The sequence below is a fragment of the Montipora capricornis genome, chromosome 4, assembly GCF_036669925.1.
Source record: "Montipora capricornis isolate CH-2021 chromosome 4, ASM3666992v2, whole genome shotgun sequence".
NCBI classification, from domain to species: Eukaryota; Metazoa; Cnidaria; class Anthozoa; order Scleractinia; family Acroporidae; genus Montipora; species Montipora capricornis.
In genome coordinates this window covers 53771638-53793430 of record NC_090886.1, presented here as the reverse complement: position 1 = coordinate 53793430, position 21793 = coordinate 53771638, and the positions used below count along the sequence as shown (strand labels likewise).

The window sequence follows — 21793 nt, the reverse complement described above, 5'->3', positions numbered from 1 at the left end:
TACCCCAGATAGGAGCATTAGGTATACTAAGCCATTCAATGGTAGCAAAGAAACCAAGCCAATGCCCCAATTTTTGTTTATTATTAAATACAGCCATACCTGCTTCCTCGGTGGTTTCCCTTTCCATTTGATTGTCATTTCTTCTTGTTACATTCCATGGTACTTTTCTGGGTTCAATTAACTGGAATAACAGAGTGTTCATAGTGCAAGAAGAGAGAGATCGGAACTACCAAACGACGATCGAAGCTACTAGCGAGAGTCGTGTTATCAGTGCGAACTAGTGCGCGCTAAAATATTGAGGTAATCCAATGATTCACCGGTGCATCAGAAAACTGGAATCTTTAGGTTCACGGCTTCACTTTGCGCCATCTTTCGATGGAGTAACAAGAAAACATTCTTATACAGAGCTCAATGCCGGTAACAGCAGCTGTGTGACGAGATCTTTGAAAGCGCTTCGCTTGTGAGTCTGAAGTCCCATTAATTAAACTCCTGTTTTCCAATTGTGCCACACTATCCATTCGATAAATTCACCCCTTGAAGTTATATATCACTCAAACGTGTGATTATATTTTGTTACTGGGGCACTCTTTGCATGAGCGACTAAGAGATAAAAGTTCCGAAAAATATATTTAATCATATTGGTTTAAAACTTTGTTTTGGGCTTTGAATAATTCATGGCGTTTTCAGTGAAAACTAAGAGAAAATATCATTGGATTCTGGTACCAGCAAAGTTTTTCGACTTTCAATCGAAATCAATTAAACATGGCCTAGTTTTTTATACCTTTCACCATCTTACGAGTTTTCGCAGAAGTCAGTATAATACATTGGCATCAAGTACTTTGGATATATAGACTCCATGCAGTTTCCAATAAGGAAAGCTCTCGCGATGCATAATGTATTACCGAAACGAGTTTCCTTTGCCCTCATATCAGTTTGATTTGCTCAAGAATGGAATTTGGGACAAAGAGCCATCAACGCAGAAAGAAGACTGAAGAAGGGAGGTACCGATCTCACTTCCTAGAGTTGAATCACTCTATCCATCCGTTCCTGAGTTCAAATTGTACTCTTCCTTAAAAAACCATTTCTCCTATTTTTTATTTGGGGCTTTTTCCCTCTCAAATCTCAATCGTACTGACCTCATATTCCACTTCCCCCCAAGGGAAAAAACTCAGGACTCCGTATAAAATCATGATCGGAATGCACTTTTTTGCCTATTCTGAAATTTCAAAACTCAAAACACCTGCTTGACATTCCTGTTTTCCATTTGCGAATTGTTTTCTACCATTTTGACCTCTAACGCGAGAATAATTCCAGAAAAAAAACAAGCAGTTTCATAGTAATTTACCCAAACTGCCTAACCGAACACCACATGATCGAAAACTAAGTTACGGGAGAAGTCCGCGATAACCGTGGCAAACAAATATACAACGGGGAGGAGGACGACGACGAAGGTAGGGAGAGGAGGGAGAGGTCTTTCTCCACCGGAATGCCGCCGGGCAAACGACCCTGGAGGGACTGGGAATTAATATTAGAGAGATTTAGCATTTCGATCGGCATGTTCACGGTAATCGTCGAACGTCGAAATAACAATTGCGTTTTGCCAAAAACGGAAGAAACTTCATTGACATCGGCACATTTTTTGGCCGGTTAGTGACAGGTATCAAGTAACTTCTGAAAAACGGGAAATCAGTTAGAATGACAGAATTTTCATGGTTTTATGACAACCACCGAGCAACCTTTCGTTTCCCGTTTCACGTTAACGCGATGATAAATCCGTCTCTAATGTTGCGTTAACGTGAAACAGCACACAGAAGACTGGTGCTGCTTGATAAAACCCGGCATAAAAAGTCTGTTACTTGATATCAGGTGGCTACGTAGTCTCCCCCGCAGTCATTAAATAGGGAGCTTAAGCACGCGCGTCATCTCTAATGCAGAAAACATACTTGGCAATGTAAATGTGGTTGTGTAAAGACAAGTTAAAAGAGAAAACAGCTCAATTCCGGTTGCCGTCCCCGTCTCAAAAACGCGCGTGCTTAAGCTCCCTATTTATGGTGTCGTCACGCAACTCTCCTCCCCACAAACAGCTGCGCACATTCGAACAACATTCCTTTCCCTTAGTGAGGAGGAGCGTTACATGACGACACTAAAAAGGGCTGCGGGAGAGACTGGTGGCTACCAGGCAAGAAAAGAAACTAAGGACGCTTTCCATTTGACAGAACTGACCAGCCAGACCGGCCTAGCTCTACAACGCCTTCAAATTAATATACTTTGAGGATGGTTTAGGCCTCCAGAAGAATGTGAGCGATTATCATGCAAGCATTCATTCCAATTGTTGCATTTTCGTTGCAAACCGACGGATCTAACCGGCCAGTTCTCACAAAAGGAAAGAAAAGCGCCCTAAAATCAAACAAGTTTCAAGCACTTTTAGGAAAACCAAAATTTCAACCTAACGATTACACGATGCTAAAATCTCTCTGGCCCCTGCAGTTGTTCAAAAGGTGTGTAAGAAGGCCAAAACGGTCGACGCAAGAACGGATAACGCTATCCAATGGATAGAGGGAGGCTCCCGGTCCAGCCCTTGGGATATGTCATGTCCACGAAAGTTATTTTTAGACGAGCGGAAGTCTTTGTTCTAGCGGAAGTCTGTCTTCCGAGACGTCCGCATACAAGTCAACCTCGGTCTGATGTTTGAAAGAAAAGCAAAGATTTCATGTAATGGCGGGCGAAGTGGTCTTAACGTCTGCGTGCGGACGTCTCAGAAGACAGATTTCCGCTCGTCTAAAAATAACTTTCGTGGACATGACATATCCCGGCCAACGCCCTGAGCCTCCCTCTCTGTCCCCTCATTTTCTCTTGATAATACTAATACAGCTGATCCCAGTTGCTCAAAGACCTGATAACTTTATCCAGTGGATAAGCTAACCAACCGTCAGTTTCATTCTGTACAAAGATTTCAGATTAATATTTGCCCTCGTAACTGTGAAGATGCACACTCTAAAGACATCTGGTGAACACGTGTGTACGAAAATCTTGGCCAACGTTTACTGTGAAGTATATTTTATACTCTTGATAGCCACTTACCCAGTGGATAAAGTTATCCGCCTTTTTGAACAGCCGAGGCCTGGATAATAAAGTTCATTAAATTGGGTTTCTTTTTTAAAGATTCCGCATGCGCGCCCAAACTCATAAGTTACCCAGTGGATTTAAGACAATAACAACATATTTTGCTGTTTTCTTTTTAATTTCCTTAAATTCTCTTCACTATCCTCAGAAACCTTGATGTATTTCAGTCTGCTTCCCCAACCCCCCCCCCCCCTCCCAATAAAAATAAAAAAAAAACAGGAGGTGTAAACTGCAGGTTGCAGGTCATTGTTTCACCATAGTTGAAACAACCCAAACCTTAACTAATAATTGTTAAGGTTTCAGTTGTTTCAGTTCTGGTAAAAGAATGACAAGCAATCTTCAAAATGCACTTTACACCCTCCGCCCAACCACCCCTCCCCCCAAAAAATAAAAAAATTATCCTGTATTCCATTCTTGAAGTGGATATGTATCTCTAAACAGAGGAGTTGTTAGATTTCGAAGCAGTGCATCTGATCCTCGAGTTTGTACATAACCCAGAAATTCCATCACATCTCGGCAGTACCTCTCAATGACATTTACTTCGCAACTATCTGCCACAATCCGCCATTTATTTAGTGTTTTTACAGAATCTCTCACAACGGACACAGGATTATTCGCTTGCTCTTTCAATTTTGTCTCACTTGGATGAGTTACGTTCCTAAGCCACAGTTTTATACTATCCAACACCTCAAGTCCTGCAAAGTCGTACAAATATTGTAGAAGAGTCAAGGGCTGTTTTGCCAGATCTTCATAACGAACGATCGCATACCTCTTCCGAAAAGTTGGCTGAAGCGTTTTCACTATATGGAGATTTTTCTCCGTCATTTCACAACGAGAATAAACGTACTGTCGCAGCGACGGTTTCGATTTCTGATTCACCTCTTTAAAAAACGACACCATCTTGGAGGAGATCATAACTGGTCTTATATCACGGATCAGGTGAATCACATTGCACGCAAGTCCAGCCTTCTCGCATACTTGAAATATGTTGGCGATAGACTGACCCGGTATTCTCTCTAAAAGCAATTTATAGACAATCGTATCATGCTGCATTTTGCATGAATACTCAAGATCTTCTCGTTTAACAGGTGAGCAGTGTTTAAAATCCCAGCTTGGGTCTCCTGGGTTGTATTTGCAAAACGGAGGAGAGCTCATTGCCCGACTTTTAAAACGATAAAATACTCCAGAATGTTGCGTTACGTTGCTGAAATCACACTGAAAAATACGGTGAAGTAAATCGAAGGCATGGATATCATAAACACCCGGTTTGAGTAATCTAGCATTCAAGACATGTAATGGCTCAAAAATGTAAAATACTCGCGGATGTTGATTAAAAATATCAGCCAGGAAAGTAGAACCGGATCTGCCATGAGCCACGATTAACAAAACCAGGCGTTTGCTCGTTGAATGCAACGATGCATTTGTTAAATTATACTGGGATCTATTGCGTCCACTTGAAGACTTCAGAGGCTGAGCTGTTTCTGAGACATCAGAAAGTACATCTCTTGAGGCGTGAAATGTGTTCTGTGCAATTTTGACACAGTTTGGATGAGATCTCTCTGTGTAGCTGATGAGAAATCCAAGCGAGACGAAAGCAAGTGTTAAAAGCAGGGCAAATAAATACTTCAGTTTTCTTTTTCTGACCATCTTCTCTTCAACTGATTTTCCTTTCCTTCTTGTAGTCCTCCTAATGAAACAGCAAAATGATATTTGATAATTTTACCTAAGAAAACTCTGTGCTTAGCTTTACGCAGATCTAAATCTAGAACATTTACAAAAAGGTTGATTTTGTATTGACCAATCACAGTAAACTTCAGGACAAGTAAGCAAACCTTTCAACCACAAATGAATTAAATTCGCTGTTTGCGGTTTAATTTTCTCCGCCCTCTTGCAAAACAACAGCATTCATCATTGCACTGTTCGTCATTTTCCTCAAGTTCAAAATGATTCCGCTTTCTTTCCCACAAACTGTTTTCGGGTATTAAAAAAACGGAAACAGAGGTCTTCGAATACGCCCTAAAGAATGGTCATTTTCCAAAACAACACCTTATGGTTGAACAAGGTCTTCACCAGCGAATAGATTCTTCAATTGATTTTTACGTAATTTTTGCTTCGATTTGCTTAAATGATGCGCCGTCAAAAGCCCAATGGATAATTAAACGTTCGCATCCTACAATCACTCTTTTTAACTTCCACGGATCCCTCTTTAGCAGTCCAGTATAGTACCTAGATGGAAGCCAGTGTGTACGGAGGAAAGCGGTGGAGGGTTGTCATTGGTAGCCCTCATAAAGCCACTAGTATAGGTCGCTAAGAGATTTGCACGAGAAGAGCGCTTCCAGAAAGTCAACGGGTTTCCAGGAGAGCTCAACTTTCTTTACCTGACGCCCAATTAAATAGCAAATCGCAACAATCATCTCTGTCTAACGTATTATAATGGGAATTCTATTCAATGTCCAGACCAGCCAGTCCATGTTTTCTCCGCGGAAAAGACTACCTTAGGTAATACTATAACAGTCTCAAGCCTGTGTTGGTTTCCGTGAAATACATCAAATACATGGCGTGTTTCAGTGAAATACATCAAAATGTGAATGATCTTGTTTTCAGAGATAAAGTGGAATAAAGTACATAAGTAAAAAACTCTTCTTTGACCTTGAACTGACAAAGTTGTTTTTATGGCGTCTAATTTTAGCATGATTCCTATTCGCAGGCTATTGACAGTTGACTCTGAATTTTCCATTCGGTCGCTGAGGGTGTGCTCAGTGCTGGAAATAACAGTCGGTCATCGGACATTGTCCGACCAAATTTTGAAAATGTCCGGCCAAATTCACATTATGATCGGACACGAGGACCGAACATCTCACCAGTACATCTTGAGTTATCTTTTTCAAGGTGTTGTCAGGAAATAAATTATGTCCGGTCCAATTTGTCAAATGTCCGACCAAAATGAAGATTTGAAAGGACATATGTCCTGTGAATAAAGAAAAATTATTTCCAGCACCGTGCGCTTGTTTTCTTTTAAAACTCATGCGGTTCAAGAAAAATTCATTGCTAAACTGGTGAAATACATCAAATACATGGCGTGTTTCAGTGAAATACATCAAAATGTGAATAATCTTGTTTTCAGAGATAAAGTGGAATAAAGTACATCAGTAAAAACTCTTCTTTGACCTTGAGCTGACAAAGTTGTTTTTATGGCGTCTAATTTTAGCATGATTCCTATTCGCTGGCTATTGACAGTTGACTCTGAATTTTCCATTCGCTCGCTGAGGGTGTGCTTGTTTTCTTTTAAAACTCATGCGGTTCAAGAAAAATTCATTGCCAAACTGGTGAATTGCAAAGTAAATCTCACTGGAAAAACCGATGTCGCACTCATCGCTTTGTGATTCGTGCGATATCGGTTTTTAGCGTAAAATTTACCTTCGAATTCACTAGTTAGGTAATGAAATTCTCTATAGAAGAAAGCAAAGAAAATGATTTAATTAGTAAAGCAGCAACCGGAAACATCAAAACGCGGACAATTCGAAACCTTTCATTTTCACAAACCCTACAGGCAGTAAGAATAAATAACCAGGGAGCTCCGCTTTTAGGTTTGGCTAAATCTATTTAGTATCACCCAACTAGTGGACTAATTATTAAATATTATTATTAATATATTAATATATTGATAATGAACCTTCAAAAAGAAACCTGTACCGTAAAGTGCGTTAGAGAACTTGTCCCCTCTGTTAGAAAGCGAACACCTGCAAAATTGACTCCACAAGACGATTAATAAATGGAGATAAATATCGGTAGAAAAGGAAGTTAAGAAACCAAGTTCCTCTGATTCTAGAGGCTACTGAAACCGGATACGAGCCGCTCCTGTTATTTTATCTCGGTAAGATACTGGTACGAGCATTGTGGTTGTGTGGGGCTTAGGCCGAGCAATTGTAGTATTGCTTTTAGTCGCGATAGTTACGCAAGCAACTATGTTTTGAAGAGGTGAAAAGCAAGGATAAAGCAACCATCTTTCTCGTGCTTCTTTTTATTTGTGTGCTATTTAATAATTATGACTTTCCTTGCATGCAAAGTTGGCGACCAAAATTTATGATCTGGCGACCAAATTTTCCCCATTAGTCGCCAGCTGGCACCTGGGCAAAAAAGTTAATTTCAAGCCCTGCTACGAAAACACAAAAGGATACCCCTAGGAACAAGAAATATTTACATATTTTTTGAGAAACAAGCTAACGGGTAACATTTGAATCAACAGACGGCTTTTCTTTCTTCAGTCATGTTTTCTTTTAATCTAAATATACCGAGCCGAGCCGTCGTATTCAATAAGTTAGACGATTTTAAAGAGTTTACTCAAGTGCCACCTTAGTAACTTAATGGTTTATTCTTGTAAAGTTTTTACACAATTTCATTCACACAGATGAATATTCATCAAAACACCCTTTTGAATTGTTTGGTTTTTGAGGCCCAAATATTAAATAGCTACTCCATGAAAACACTACCGATTGAAATTTTTGCCTTACAAGGTCTCAATTTATTTTCCTCTCTGTGCACGTGGACAAAAAATTATCTCGTAAGAAGATTAATTTGTTTCAAAATACTCAATAAATGGGTGAAATTTAGCTGGAATAATGCACCACTATACATTGTAAAAAGAGTGTACATTTTGTTTGAATAAGCTTCAAACTCGAAAATAACTTTAAATGATGAAAATGCTGCATAATCGATGCCCTATAAATCGCAATCGCAAAATAAAGTACCGGTATAGGTCAGTAATAAACAACTTACAGGTGTCGTTTAAGCTCTTTAAAACTCAATACCAAACGTCGATCTTTCCAAGTAGATATACTCTCTTCTCTAAGTTGAAATTAAACCACAGATGTTTGAACAAACAAACTATCCTGACTGCATAAAGGTGAACACCAATACGTATTGTTCGGCAGCAAAGCAGAACACGTTAACTTACCGGTACATCGTTATTTTAATGTTGAGAAAGAACTGATGGAGCGGTCGAAAGTAGAATCCTTGCTTACTTCGTTTTCAATGAGTATCTAAACTTTGGCATAAGCAAACATTTAATAGGCTGGTTCAGTAAAAAGCCGTTTGTTCCGACGTATCAAGGAATCACACATGTCGACTAATCGCTTTTCTTCACGCCGCGCAAAAAAAGTCTCTAGGTGATTCGAGACTGAACTAATAAGTTATTGGCGAAAGTTGGCAACCCTGACTGGGAAGTAAATTGAATCTTTTTAGAATAAAATGTATTTTTAATGAAACAATTTAAATTAGCTTGGGTATCGTTTGTATAGTTTTCTGCTGAGTTGGGATTTGTGCTGCTAAGAAACTTTTCAAAATGTCCCGTAATCACCGACTGGGAATGCGAACGTGTTTCACTGCTAAAGCAGAATCTTTCTTTGACGTACTCATCGTAACTTAGTAACTACCTAGCTACTTAATAACTATGTCAAGAATTGAAAGGTAATACAAAAAGGATACCTGACAGTTAAATTGCCTCACTTTTTATGTGTTCAGAATGTTTACATTACAGTCAAAGGATTTCCTCAGCTTCGTGAAAGGACTTAACGATCAAATTTAAGCTGTTGCCTCAGCTTAATAACAAAAATCGTTTACGAATTTTTATAACTATAATAAAAAATGGTGCGACAGCTGTTTGAGACTTTTAGACTGAAAGGTGCTGAGAGAGTATCTGAACGACCGCTCACAGGTTATTTATAAAGGGCTTCTACTGTCTGCAACTTCTGTACCCCCGTAACTTCTGTAATCCCATAACTTCCGTAACCCTGTAATTTCCGTAACCCCGTAACTTCTGTTATCTCGTAACTTCTGCTGTAACCTAGTAAGTACGTCGTGTAAGACTACGTATATTGTCCCGACTTAATGAGTGTTACTATGGGTAAGACTACATATGTGTAAAGCCCTGGCCAAATGAAAGCGAGAGTCGTTTGGCCAGGAACTCTCATCCACTCTCGGCTACTCTCATCGAATTTAAACCTGCTCAAATTGTTCATGAGAGTTGACGAGAGTTTTGTCTCGTTTGAGAGAGAGTTTTGCGGTCAGCAATTACTTTTTTTTTTTTCCAGCGGGCTCAGATTAAAAAGGAAAAATAATATGGGGTCGGACTAGGGGATCGACGGCAACGCCAAGCCTTTTAAAATAAGTGGAGTGACGCGGAGAAAAGTTTTGCACCATGCATGCCTCTGGGATGTTTCCTCAAAAGGCTGTCACAATAGGGAAGTGACAGCCAAAAAACTTAAGCATTAGAAATAAACATGCAAAAGCTTGCGCACAAAATTCATTTTAGCGGTATACCGGCTGGCTAGTCGCCAGATTTACGTCTGAAAGGGTTTTCCCAGGGTCTCTCCTTTTTACGCGTGAAACTCTCGACAAACTCTCGTCAACTCTCGCTCTCATTTGGCCAGGAACTCTCATCCACTCTCGGCTACTCTCATCCACTCTCGACAGCTCTCACCGAATTTAAACCTCAGGGAGTTTTGTCTCGTTTGGCCGCGCGCGAGAGTTTTGCGGTCAGCAGTTACTGTTTTTTCCCAGCGGGCTCAGATAAAAAAGAAAATAATAATATGGCCTGGGATTCGAGAATCGGCTGGATAGTGGCCATATTTACGTCAGACAGGACTTTCCCAAGGTGGTTCCCAGGCTCTCTCCCTCGTTTGGCCAGGGCTGTTTATACTATGTTTAACTATATTGACCCGGTAATCTACTGTAATCTCGTAATTTCTGTAACCCCGAAACTTCTACTTCTGTAACCCCTTACATGGGTGGAAAATAGCACTTCAAATTACCCTGCAATAGTTCATTTTATTGAAATATAAGTGCTCCACGGCCAACATTAGCAAAAACGTAACCCTTCCTAGGTAATTTTTAGTTTAAAAAATTAAATTGTTCTCTTAAAATCACAACAGCTAGCAGAACCAGGAGGGTAGCTAATAACGGCTTAAGGTGGCGGCACAAATGGATCTGAGCCAATTGAAATTTTAAGAAAGATAAGATAAGAAAGAAGACCATTTCTGGAAAACTAACAGGCAGTTGACCCCGAAGCAAGAGCATCCCAGGTTGGTAGGGGATTGTTTGGATGTCCATATCATAATTCTAAACTTCATCTTTTAATTTTTAAACTACATTTAATATGCACTATTTTTTATTTCACAAAAATTTACTAATCTTCACAAAAAAATTCAAGTACTTGCTCCCAAATAGTCCTAAAAATTACCCAAAACACCCCGCGACATAGATTCGTACGATGAACAGGGGTTTTTGCGTTTTTTGAAACTCGTACGAGATGTCGCCATAAACTCATTTTAAACGGCGGAAAAAAGGCTTTCAGGTTAAGCCCCACCTTAGTGAAACAAGTAGATAAACAAGCAAAGATGTTTCGGTAAACATGATCAACACTAAGACAACACAAACAGAAGCTTACAGAAGTTACGGGATTATAAAACTGAAAAGTTACGAGGTTACAGAACTTACGGGGTTACAGAAATTAGTGTTACATGATAACAGAAATTACAGGGTTACAAAAGTTACAGGATTACAGAAGTTACGGGATTACAGAAATCATACGGATTAAAGAAGTTACGGGGTTACATAACTTACAGGGTTGCAGAAATTACAGGACTACAGAAGTTCCGGGGATACATAAGTTACGGGGATACAGAAGTTGCGGGGTAATAGGGGGTACGAGGGAAGGTAAGATACTAGGACAATATATGTAAATTGTATCAGTTAAATTAGACATAGTAGGGAGTTTAAGAAACCACGACGGCTACGGCGACGAAAACGTCAATTCAAAATTTAAGTTCGAGCTGTTCTAAGTATTTCATGATTATTCCATCTTGTTTATATTATTAAGTATGAACGAAGTGTCCTAAAACTGGATAGGTACGGACGGATTTGAAGTAAAGAGTGAGACTGAAATAATCACCGTAGTTTGTCCACGTTGTCGTCAAAACCTTAAATTTGGTCATTTTACGAAGTAGTTTTGACGACTACGGGAGAGAAATATTTAAAAATGCGTGCCGCACGTGCAGCGTGATCTTTTTGGTTCTTTTAACCAATAATATTACTGCTTTTTGGCGTTGTCGTTGCCGTAGCTGTCGTCATTTCTTGAACTCCCTAACTCTCATTAAGTCGGGACAATATACGTAGTCTTACACGAAGCAATTACCAACTGATCAACACTCAATGAACTCGAATTTGCCACTTCCCCCGGAACACAGGGACTACAGAAGTTCCGGATGAATAGCAAAATTTACTCTTGGTAAGTTTAGCTGCCAGGTGATATTGGCTGCTCAGAAAAATATTGCAGTATCTTATTTATCGCGGCAATAAAGTCCGGTCTTGTTGTTCGAAGGGTGGATAGTGCGTGTATCGGTGTATACCAATATTCAATAAGCGATCGGTTTCAAACAACTTTATTCCGTTTGGTAGCAGAAGTGTAACGCATAATTGAAGCAGTGGTCAGTCAATACAATATGTAGTATGTGGTATGTAGTTCGAAATCCGATGGCTTTCAGATGCTGTCTTATCACAGTTGTTTCTGTGTCAATTAGTAATTAGGCAATTATCGTTTGTCACGTTATGTGCACGTAATTATGTGAAATTATAATCAATGACGATACAGTGCGTAAGTTAATGATCCAGCAACCGGCAAATCGCTTAACTTCCGGTTGTATTCTTAATTGTGTTTGTGGTCTCACTCAGAGGTCCTTCAAGCTAATCCAGTCAGGTCGACCAAACGCTAGCAGAGATAGGACAGAAATCCATGCCCAACTCTTCTCGAACAATGAACGGGTTTCTACTCCCTCCCTGGCCACAGAGTTAACAGCAATGGTTCTCTAATCTATGCACCGATAAAACACTATCAAATGCATAAAATCCACCAGTTTCGTAGCATATACTAGCATCTGCTACATGGCAAGTGATTGACTAAACGAATAATATCATCCTTATGATTCTTTAGGACACAAATGTGTGGTCCTTCATTGAATAAGCACAAAACCACACATTTTTCTTAGGTAAATTCGCAGAGTTTGCTTAGTGGTAATTAAGGTCTAGATTTTTGATACACCGTGAATCAAAAACAGCCCCAATGTTTGCAAAACTATTAAGTGGACTGCATCATCATGATGACGAGTGCAACACTGTTGCTTAGATCAGACATACCATAAACAACAACATCAACTTGAGTTTCAGCAACTTTGCACTTTTAGCTGGTCGGCCCTGCATCTTGAACAAAATAACCGATCATACGAGATTTAGAAAATTCAGGCAGATGAAGAAAATCGTGAGGCTGCTTTTTGTCCTTTTTCTTCCATAACATTCTTCATAATTCTTCTTCTTATTCTCACATAATAAGACACTGAACATTTCAATGTTAAAAAAAACTCGGACGAAGTTTAAACAGGAGTAAATACAGACAGACATGGACATGAAACAGTACATATTTACAGCTAACCAAACCATAAGCCTCGTTTCACAACCCTTCGTGTTAGTACTGTACTGTACCCTCACGTCCAAGGGTAGAGCAAGGAGATCACGGCGTTGTGGTCTATCAAAGCTTAAAGCTTTGAATACTACCACGTACATTAAAAGTTCAAAATCATTTTGCGTTCAGTCAGAACAGTGACCAACACACCGAGTGTCGGAAACTGACATGAAAATGTGACAAATGACGAAAGGCAAAGGAAAAATACCTTTAAAAGCAGGAATTATGAACGAAAGATTTTCTTCCACTTCGAATTCCAAAAATGTGCCGGTTAAATAACCATAAAAACGCCAATGGACGAAAATACGTGATCGTTGAACGGATGTTTAACAACGTTCAATTTATAAGTGGATACAGTAATTACCTTCAGTTCGTTACTTCGGCAGAATGGACACATAAGGCCAAGCTAAGTTCATCCCTGTAGAATTTCTTCTCAACTAAGTCAAACGATTTTCTACCAACGGAAGAAGAGAATTCATGACCGCTTTTGTAGCTCTCGTTGTGAGGGCTATTTCGTAAACTGTGCGGCACTCAAATTAAAGGAATATCGGTTCATTCTTCACTGCGATCTTCGTGGTCAAAAATTTATTATGTATTGGCGCACTTGACAAATATGAAAATATAGAAGACAATATCTCCCCTCTTATATTGATTGCAAAATATTTCTTTCCAAAGTGAAACAAAGGTGGTGAAGCCGCCGGGTATCTGTTTGTTTGCTTGGTAACAAAATCATCATAACTCTTTACGAGATAATATTAGGGAGCTTACGAAACGAGGACGACGACGGCTACGAGGACTTTATTTAAAAATACGAGTTCGCGTTATTCGTATCACTACGAAACTATTTCATGTCGTTTCGCGTTAAAAATGTATAGTAACTATCGAAGAATTAAACTTGTATGAGTGGATTGGAAGCGTAGAGAGAGAACTGAAAATTCATCGTCTTGTGCTAACGTCCTCCACAGAACCTTGAATTTGGTCATTTCACGTCGTCATTTAGGAGATGACGGCAAAGAAATGTACCAAAATGTAAAACGCACGTGCAGAACCATTGTTTTTGCTCACTAAACCTATTGTTTTGTAGCGTCGTCGTTGCCGTCGGCATCGTCGTTTCGTAAGCTCTCTAATAAGTTTACCCAAGCGTCGCATCAGTTATGGACTCGCTTTTATCTTTATTTGCATCATAACAAAAATAGCAAGTTTCGTTTTTATAAAATAATGCCGTAAGCTATCCCCCTAGCTCTGGGACTTCAAGAAAACTTTACAGTAATAAAACTACAACTCATGGGACCTTAATTAGTTTACAAACAATTAAATGGTTTGCAACATCCTTTGGCCACTTTTTGACAAATAAAAGTGAGAACACAAAAAGAAAGCATTGCCATGCATGAGGGCCTCAATAGTGTTGTTCACCGTGAGTTACAAGAGTAGTTTCCGTATGAACATGGACGTGCTTAGAGTCTAGTTGAAATAGTACAAAGCCAGGATCGCATTAATAGACAAAAGGGAAAGGGAACGGCGAGAGAACGAGGAGGGCGCGCGAGGAAATCACTGTGCACGCTTAAATCACGTAACTGAACAGTTATATATACTCTCAACACTTCCGAATTTAATTTTGTTACCAGTAGAGTTTTCTCCTTTCCTTCTTCACTCAATGTACTTATCATTAATAATACACAGTTTCAGTTCCGTCATGAGTCATATTTTAACAAGCTAACTATTCATCTGCGATGATATAATCCGGATCGAGGACATATAAATAAAGAATTAACAAACTTCAACCCTTGCAGTATAAGTTACATTTTTAAAAAGCGGTGGCCACATTGCAGTAAAGATTGACCTTGCGTTTCCTTTAGTTTATGCTTGGACTGGTACACCACCGTGCCCGCCATGATCAAACCCTCTACTCCTTATTTCCAACGATACCAAAGTATGCAACGTCCTTTTTATAGTCAGTACTGATTTGTTCTCTCCCCGCTTCAACATCAATCGCTATAAAGCTGCTCCCTTTATAAACGGCCATTCCACCACCTGGGCCCTGGTCATATTAAATTCTTTGTACAACTATACTTGATTATCGGGGGTAGCTGTAGTGTCAACTGTTTCTAGTTATATGGCAAACAATTCTCAGGCCACTGGAGCACTCTCATTGGCTGGTTTTTGGTCGGGATTTTACAGTACGGACCATTACCATGGAAACGGTCTCTTTCCGTATTTTTTCTCTCTCCCGGGAAATTCAAGTTGAGCAAAACACAAAAAATTTACAAAAAAGGAGTTTATTTTTTTTATCACAACAGTACAATTATAGCAAGCGGAATTTAGTTTTTACATGTAAAAGGTTAACGTCCGATCGCTCAAAAGAAACGATGCTATGTAATAAACTACTTACTATCATCACTTGCTCGGGACCGTAAATAGAGGATATTACACGGCCGCGCGGAGATACGAATTCTCCTCGCGTGTTGAGCGCGATTTTCATTTGTAACCACAGCAACAGTGATCTTTTCACGTGTGAAGACATCATGTTTTCGCGCGAAATCTCACTTGGTATTTCATTGGTGCTTATATAATAATGGGGAACATCGACCCTCGGTCTTTACTGCTACGACCAATACGGCCCTCGCTACGCTCGGTTGGTAAGAGGTTATTAATTGACCAACGGATTACCTGGATTCTAATCTCCACTTGCCCTATCCACGCTGGCCCGTGGTCGAGACTACTTTTCCGTCTCAGATCTGTCATTGTACAGCGACCACAAACTTATCCTGGTATCTTTGCCGCCAGCAGCGAGAAGCTGACCATATTCGGGAAGGTCATCAGAGAAATCTACCGCGTTGACTGTGTCTGTGTGATAGTTAAGATAAGCCAGTGGTGTTAGTTTCTTCCAGTTGTAGATCCGTAACCTGGTGAAGTAACAAGTTTAGTTGAGTTTGCATTCCATGTTAGCAAAGAGGAGGGGGTGTGATCCAGTAGGTAGCAACTATGTGCGTCCATCCAAGCGGCTTTCTAAAGGCTATGACGTGTGACAAACCCTGTTATACGACATTCAAAACCACGAAGAAAACGATCTTACGCCTGTTGGTCCTCGTGAGTTGTGATTGCTGAGCTTTTACGTCTTGTTTTAACATAGTGTTAAAAAATTCTCCGTTATGATAAAACTACAAGTGTTTGTGGTAGCGGTTCCATTTACTATATTCCAGGCTCTCAGTTAATCGAGACGAGGAAAAAAACCGAGTGAGCATCGAGAACCGAGACCCAGTTCTCGCTCATTTTTCTTGCGCTTACATTTTCGTTTCGTTCTTCTCGTTTAACTGAGAGCCTGGGACAGGCTTTTGCATAGTTACAGGTTCAGAAAGATTGAAGGAGGGAGGGAGGGAGGATGCATAAATGCAAGGTATGCAGCTTGTCTGCGTGGCAAACACGTGCGTTGTGCGTGAGAGAACAAGCACGTGACTGTCCAACCTGGTTTCCCTTTATCGTGCTTTAAAGACGGTGCCTACTAATTCAAGGTATTTTTGCCCCGGTTTATGATTATGAAGGAAATGTAGATCTTAACAAGTGTTATTGAAATCCAAAGAGAAAATTGGGGGTAACCATGCATTTTCCAAAGATAATTCGTGAATAATATTAATTTGAGAACAGATTTAAAATACAAAACAATGTATGGCGTTCTTTCTCAATTTGAATCTTAATCATCTCTCAAAAATGCATGGTTACCCCCAATTTTCTTTTTGGATACCAAGAGCACTTACTAAGATCTACTTTCTCCGGATAGTTTTAAACAGCGCAAAAATATCCCTGTATCAGTAAGCATCACCGTTGGGAAACTCGAGTATCTCGAGATGCGCAGAACGTATGCACAATAACAATAGCAGGCACCGTCCTTAAACTAGTCAATACTCCTTGCTTCAAGCGTCTTTTTACACGTTTTACATGTCCACATCATACAACTGCTTCAGAAAAGCAATTCATATTGTTATTACATTCACTTTCATTAAAAGTCAAGCCTCTCTTTGGCATCCACGTGAAGGTTTATGTTCGAAGGGTCTTTTTGCTAAATAAAATCAATACCGCACTGAGGAGTGGTTTTTGTTTGCTTACCTGCCATCCCATCCACCTGTCGCCAGTATTTTGCAGTCACTTCGGATCTTAACAGAAGCAAGCCCAGGGTTCTTAAGCTCGATTTCTTTATCCATTGCTAGGGTGCTCTACAAGAATGCCAGAAAAAAAAAAAACTAAAGGTAAGCTATAATTTCCTTAAAGTTCCATGAAATTGGAGTAAATCAACACGACCAAAAGGTTAGTGCAGTATTTTTGTCAAACATGCTTGAACCATGGTTGCCACACTGATGAGGTGAGCACTTGCCCTCTATCAACGTGGTATGGAGCAGGGAGCAGGTATGATGCAGTGCTGCAAGAACTTGCCTCCCACCATCATGTGGCCCAGGTTGAACTCCCAGACTTGGAGTCCCATGGGGATTGAGATTGTTGTTTCTATACTCTTCTCCAAGAGGACCAAGAGATTTTTCTCCGGTACTCCGGTTTTCCCCTCTCCTCAAAAACCAACCTAGAATTCTATACGATCAAGTGAACCTATGATCCTAACACGAAATTGCCAATTGAGCAGAGAAGCCAGAAAATTTCAGGACTTCAAAGGGGTTTGAACCTGTGACATTATTGGCTTCCTAGCTTAGTTGGTTAGAGCGTCACACTGGCATTGCAGAGTCACAGGTCCAAACCCCATTGAAGTCCTGAATTTTTTCAAGCTACTCTATGCAATTGCTAAAAATTGCATTCATAACTGTGAGGATCATACCTTCACTTGATTTCATATCCGCAGTTCAATATACATGTATGCCGATTCATTCTTTTGATATATCATTTTGTTCGTTGATTCAATACAAGTTGATAATAATTCTTGATTTCATTTCTGCACAGGGTACCCATTTATAATTAGTGGCCGAGCACTTAAGACAGTTGACATTTAATAAAGTTCATTATCATTATTATGCGTTCGATTTCCAGAAAAAATGGGTGTCATTTGTGAGTAGAACGTCTTGGTTATCCAATCTGCTCTGAGGGGTTTTTTTTCTTGGATATTCCGGTTTCCCTTCACATCAAAAACCAACATCACCCAGTTGAACCAACAGTTTACAGATGGACAAGTTACCAGAGCAAGACATCATAAAATTATTAATAAATTATACTAGTTGAGCTTTTATCTTTCAGTCATCAAAGATTGCAAATTAGCAATTGAAACCTTGAATTTTATAGTGATAGTGTTATTACATCCCCTGACATCACTTCAATCCAGAAGCTGTCACAATGAGAACATGATACTTTCTTTGTCTCTTGGCAATGAAGGCTTCACATTAAAATAATCTATTAGGTTGTATATGCTTTGAGAGTTTCTGCACAAGGAAGGAGTATTTTACAATAATCTTTTAATGAGAAAAGACAATCGAGCATACCTACCCATGAAGCAATCGATGAAACACATAATTTGTTGTCTGCTGACCCAGTGATTAATTTTGCATTTTCTTTGTCTACATCCATGCACAAAACTAAAGGACAAACAAACAACAGAAGACTTTATATTAAACACACAAGTTGCAAATCAGGCCCTAGTTGTTGGAAAGGTGAATGCACTAGCAGCTTTACTCAATAAGTTGAAAAATAAATATTTATTTTCTGTCCAGCAATTTATCACATGTAATTGTATATATCCTTATCCACCTTTTCAAAAACTGAGGCCAACAGTGGAGTGTTCTCATGCCGCTACAGTTTTAGTCCTGGTGTGATGGACAAGGAAGGGGAAATGGGCCACAAACTGATTTGCTGAACAAGCAAATCAGAAGTCTGGCTTATAAACATTCATTCAGTTACTGGTATCTTAATAAAAAATGTACCTGTTTCCATGTGTACAGTTCTTGTACTCAATATTTTTTTTTCCGTAACATCCCAGAGTATTAGCTGACCATTTTCATATCCAGCAGTCAACAGAGGCTTGTCTGTCTTGGGACTCATGAAAAAGGACAAACACATGCACAAACCTTAAAGAGAAGATAACTTGATAAATACAATGTCTTCAGTCTGAGGTGATTACAGCATTCAATGTAAAACCAATAGGGAATAACATACTTAATTTTCCAAGAGGTATTTATAGTAATTACTGAAACATAAGAAAACAAAATATCGAACGAACTTTGAAACACCCTGTATAGCAAGTCTCCTTCAATTTACACCTCATATAAGGAAAACTTGATTGAAATGATTTACCCCTTTCAGTCTTGAGAGTGAGAATTACAGATTTTATTCTGTCTAATGCCAGAGACTTTTACTCATCAATGGGAGTCGCCTCAGAGATGAATACCAATGGTTTGACATGAAAAATCTGGAGTTCATAAAATGGTAAAGTCAACTTGGAAATGAATCATTTCTTGTCAGAGGTTTTTCACTTAGCAGAAAAGAATTGCAGCAAAACAAGACAGACAAAACACAAGCTATGAGATAAAAAACCTTTGCAGGAAGGTAAGAAGTACTGGGCTCTAAAATACTTTTTCTCATTTTACATACCAGTTGACTTTTCATCTTCTGGTTTTAGAGAGAAAAGGATTTTTTTTGACTCAAGGTCAAGAACATCTACCTGTTGATTGAATATTAAAATGAATAGAACTTTCCATAATTCAATTAATGAATTCAATTACACTTCTAAGGGCCTCCACAGATGAGGCAATTTGTTATTGACAACTTTTTAGTTGTCTGTAACAAAAATTATTGATGTCTAAACACTGTGTGTGAATCAAGTTATCAACTACAAATAGCGAAACATTAAGCCATCGACAACAAAGTAGTTTTCCTTTTGAAAAGGAAAACTACTTTGGTTGTCAATAACAAACATGGCCATTTTGTTATTGACAACTCCCTTTCTCCCGTCTGTGAGCAAGTTATCAATAACTTAAGCCTATTTTGCAGCAAGGCAAAGGATTTTTAAAATCAGCGGTCCTTCTTTTCTTGTCGCTATTTACCCAAGTTCCTGCAAAACACCAGTAATCTACATGTACAACTGTCATTGGATAGTGTCATACATATGCCAGGTGCTAGGAATTCAGATACATCTCTTTTCACTGCTGGGGAAAACTTTGTTAGACAAAAAAAAATAAACAAATAACAACATGTCTTACCTGTGATTGTTTAGATGATGGCAAAGCAATCCAGTTAGACTCATGGCCTATTGAAATTTCAACAACATTAATATCACTCACCGAATAAACACAAGACCTTAAGTCAGTCTTTTAAGTTAAGAAATTTCACTTACCTACTCTTAAACAGCAAAACTGGCAAAATCCAAGAAATGGTGCTTGAGTACTGTGCACTACTTCAGATCTTCCTTCACTACAGCACCAAATTTTTAAACGTCCATCTCGGCCATGGCTAAAAGAAAAATATACAGTTAACTCATTGACCCATTGATGAGTCAAATCTTCTAATGTTAGACAGAATAAAATCTATCAAGTCTTACTCCCAGGGATCAATGGGCAATGCAAGCAAGGAGGAGATTGTTGGGAAGGAAGAAAGACCCTTAAAGTTCAAACAACTTTAAACATCAATCTGAATTTTTCGAATCTAAATGCCAGTCCTTTAGAAGAAGCAAGCACCCCATTAATTAACTTTCTTTAAATTAGGCTGATATTTTCTGACCTGATTACTTCTCCACCAGCAAGAAAATCAGCTGCAAGGATGGCCTGTCCATCATGACCATCCAGTTTGAGTTCTGTTCTTTTTGTTTTAAGACTCCAAAGTGTGATTATTCCTTTGGCAGACCTATCAAAAAATGTTACAAAGACAGCTCAGTTGTTAATATGGGATAAATTGATACCTCTTTAAGTAGGCAATGAGTAATTTTTGGAATGATTTCTGTACAGGTCCGTACTTCATTATGCATGCAGAATAAATTAATATTATTATGCATTTGTGCTATTTTTTGTAGAACAATATGTATACCCAAGGGTAACGAATATATACATGGTTAATTTGTACAAGTTTACAGGATGAAGAAAAATGGATCTCATTTCTCTCTCCCTCTTGATTTCTCTCCCTTTCTTCCTCCATCTTTCTTCTTTGCCCACACCACTCTCACCGCTGCTTTTTTTTTTGTCTGACCTTAACTCTTTCTATTCCTTCATCCTGTCCTTCTATCCCAAATCCCTCTTTTTCTGCCATTTTATTCACGTCACTCAAAGCTATGCTCGAACTCCAATCCACTGTAAAGCCCTGGATTACTTGTCCCTGCCCTTCACCACTGATGTAACATTAGCTCAGTGGTCAAGAACAGGGACAAGTAATCCAGAGGTTTACTGTGGGTCGGAGTTCAAGGCAAGCTGCGAGTGACATCATTGTATAAAATTGCAGAAAAGGCCGAGTGGATCTGGAAAAAAAGGACAGGATGAAGGGATAGAATGAGACAAGGTGGATCGAAAAAGAGCAATGGTATGAGTGTTGTGGGCAAAGAAAAGAGACAGGGAGGCTAGGGAGAAATGAGATCCATTTTTACTCATCCCATACGTACAAATTAGCCTTGTATATATTCGCATGAAGTAGGGACCTGTACGGAAATCATTCCGCGCCACAGTTCCAAAGAACATCTATTGTTATCGCTATTGTTTTGTTGAAACAAAGGATTATGAGTTGGGGCCTGTGCGGAAATCTTGCCTAATTTTTCTGCACCGCGGCTCATATCAGTACCGATCAACGTTGTTTGCTTGGCAAAGAGTTCAAAAATACCTAAAGTACAGCAAATGAACTTATAATATTAGATTTAATTTATATAAGGCTATACGTATTTTAATTAAACAGATTTTCTCGGATTGCAAATATTATTAAAGCAGCTTACCCAGATATTAAGAGTCCTTCATTTCTTGTGGCCTTTGACCCAAATTTGAGCACATTAATAGCCGCTTCAGGACCCCGGAAAACGTAAATCGGGTCTGGAGGAGGTCTATTTGCCATAATTTAGATTCATCCGCCTCACATTTAAACTCCAAAACACATGGATAGGAGAGTATATAAGAGATAATTGGTGTATCATACATGAGCAGTCTACATAAAATTTGGGTAGGCTGGTAGCAGTATCGGTGAGTGCTTTCGTTTTCTGTAGTG

The 21793-nt window shown here is 39.2% G+C and overlaps 4 protein-coding genes across 9 annotated transcripts in view; 1 reads left to right on the top strand and 3 right to left on the bottom strand.

The window, feature by feature from the left end:
* The window catches only part of LOC138047453 (small G protein signaling modulator 1-like), a 30432-nt gene extending 29861 nt beyond the window's left edge, over positions 1 to 571 (bottom strand). The window contains exon 1 of the mRNA XM_068894304.1: positions 100 to 571. Within this exon, the coding sequence (XP_068750405.1) occupies positions 100 to 202 (103 nt within the window). The 5' untranslated portion in view covers positions 203 to 571. The remainder of the gene's footprint in view (positions 1 to 99) is intronic.
* Positions 572 to 3222: 2651 nt separating this feature from the next.
* LOC138047459 (carbohydrate sulfotransferase 4-like) lies at positions 3223 to 13364 on the bottom strand. 4 transcript variants are annotated; one of them, XM_068894322.1, is made up of 3 exons: positions 8078 to 9054; positions 6817 to 7968; positions 3223 to 4810 (listed from the first exon to the last, which is right to left on the bottom strand). In XM_068894322.1, the coding sequence occupies exon 3, from the start codon at positions 4768 to 4770 to the stop codon at positions 3520 to 3522; it is 1251 nt and encodes a 416-aa protein (XP_068750423.1). In that variant the 5' UTR covers positions 4771 to 4810; positions 6817 to 7968; positions 8078 to 9054; the 3' UTR covers positions 3223 to 3519. The 4 variants fall into 4 exon arrangements, with proteins under 4 accessions (XP_068750423.1, XP_068750422.1, XP_068750424.1 ...); XM_068894321.1 differs by lacking the exons at positions 6817 to 7968; positions 8078 to 9054 and adding an exon at positions 12999 to 13364; XM_068894323.1 differs by lacking the exons at positions 6817 to 7968; positions 8078 to 9054 and adding an exon at positions 12313 to 12489.
* On the bottom strand, positions 13070 to 21695 carry LOC138047463 (guanine nucleotide-binding protein subunit beta-like protein 1). Of its 2 annotated transcripts, XM_068894329.1 has the most exons (10): positions 21528 to 21695; positions 20336 to 20458; positions 19953 to 20068; positions 19819 to 19865; positions 19211 to 19280; positions 18544 to 18687; positions 18110 to 18198; positions 16736 to 16842; positions 15302 to 15537; positions 13070 to 13088 (listed from the first exon to the last, which is right to left on the bottom strand). In XM_068894329.1, exons 1-9 carry the CDS (start codon positions 21641 to 21643, stop codon positions 15351 to 15353), a joined length of 999 nt encoding a protein of 332 aa, XP_068750430.1. In that variant the 5' UTR covers positions 21644 to 21695; the 3' UTR covers positions 13070 to 13088; positions 15302 to 15350. The 2 variants fall into 2 exon arrangements, with proteins under 2 accessions (XP_068750430.1, XP_068750429.1); XM_068894328.1 differs by lacking the exon at positions 13070 to 13088 and having other exon boundaries at positions 14895 to 15537.
* The window catches only part of LOC138047455 (microprocessor complex subunit DGCR8-like), a 42078-nt gene continuing 41942 nt past the window's right edge, over positions 21658 to 21793 (top strand). Inside the window, exon 1 of one of the 2 annotated variants that reach the window (XM_068894310.1) lies at positions 21658 to 21768. The gene's annotated coding sequence lies outside the window, so the exon portion shown is untranslated. The remainder of the gene's footprint in view (positions 21769 to 21793) is intronic. The other variant, XM_068894312.1, reaches the window with a different exon arrangement.

Excerpts from the sequence above, each read along its gene's own strand:
- LOC138047463 (XM_068894329.1), bottom strand. The coding sequence starts at position 21,643 with ATGGCAAATAGACCTCCTCCAGACCCGATTTACGTTTTCCGGGGTCCT. Across the intron at positions 20,069-20,335 it reads GCTGGTGGAGAAGTAATCAG|CCATGGCCGAGATGGACGTT; the intron begins GTCAGAAAATAT and ends TTTTTCTTTTAG. Across the intron at positions 16,843-18,109 it reads TTTCATCGATTGCTTCATGG|AGCACCCTAGCAATGGATAA; the intron begins GTAGGTATGCTC and ends GCATTCTTGTAG.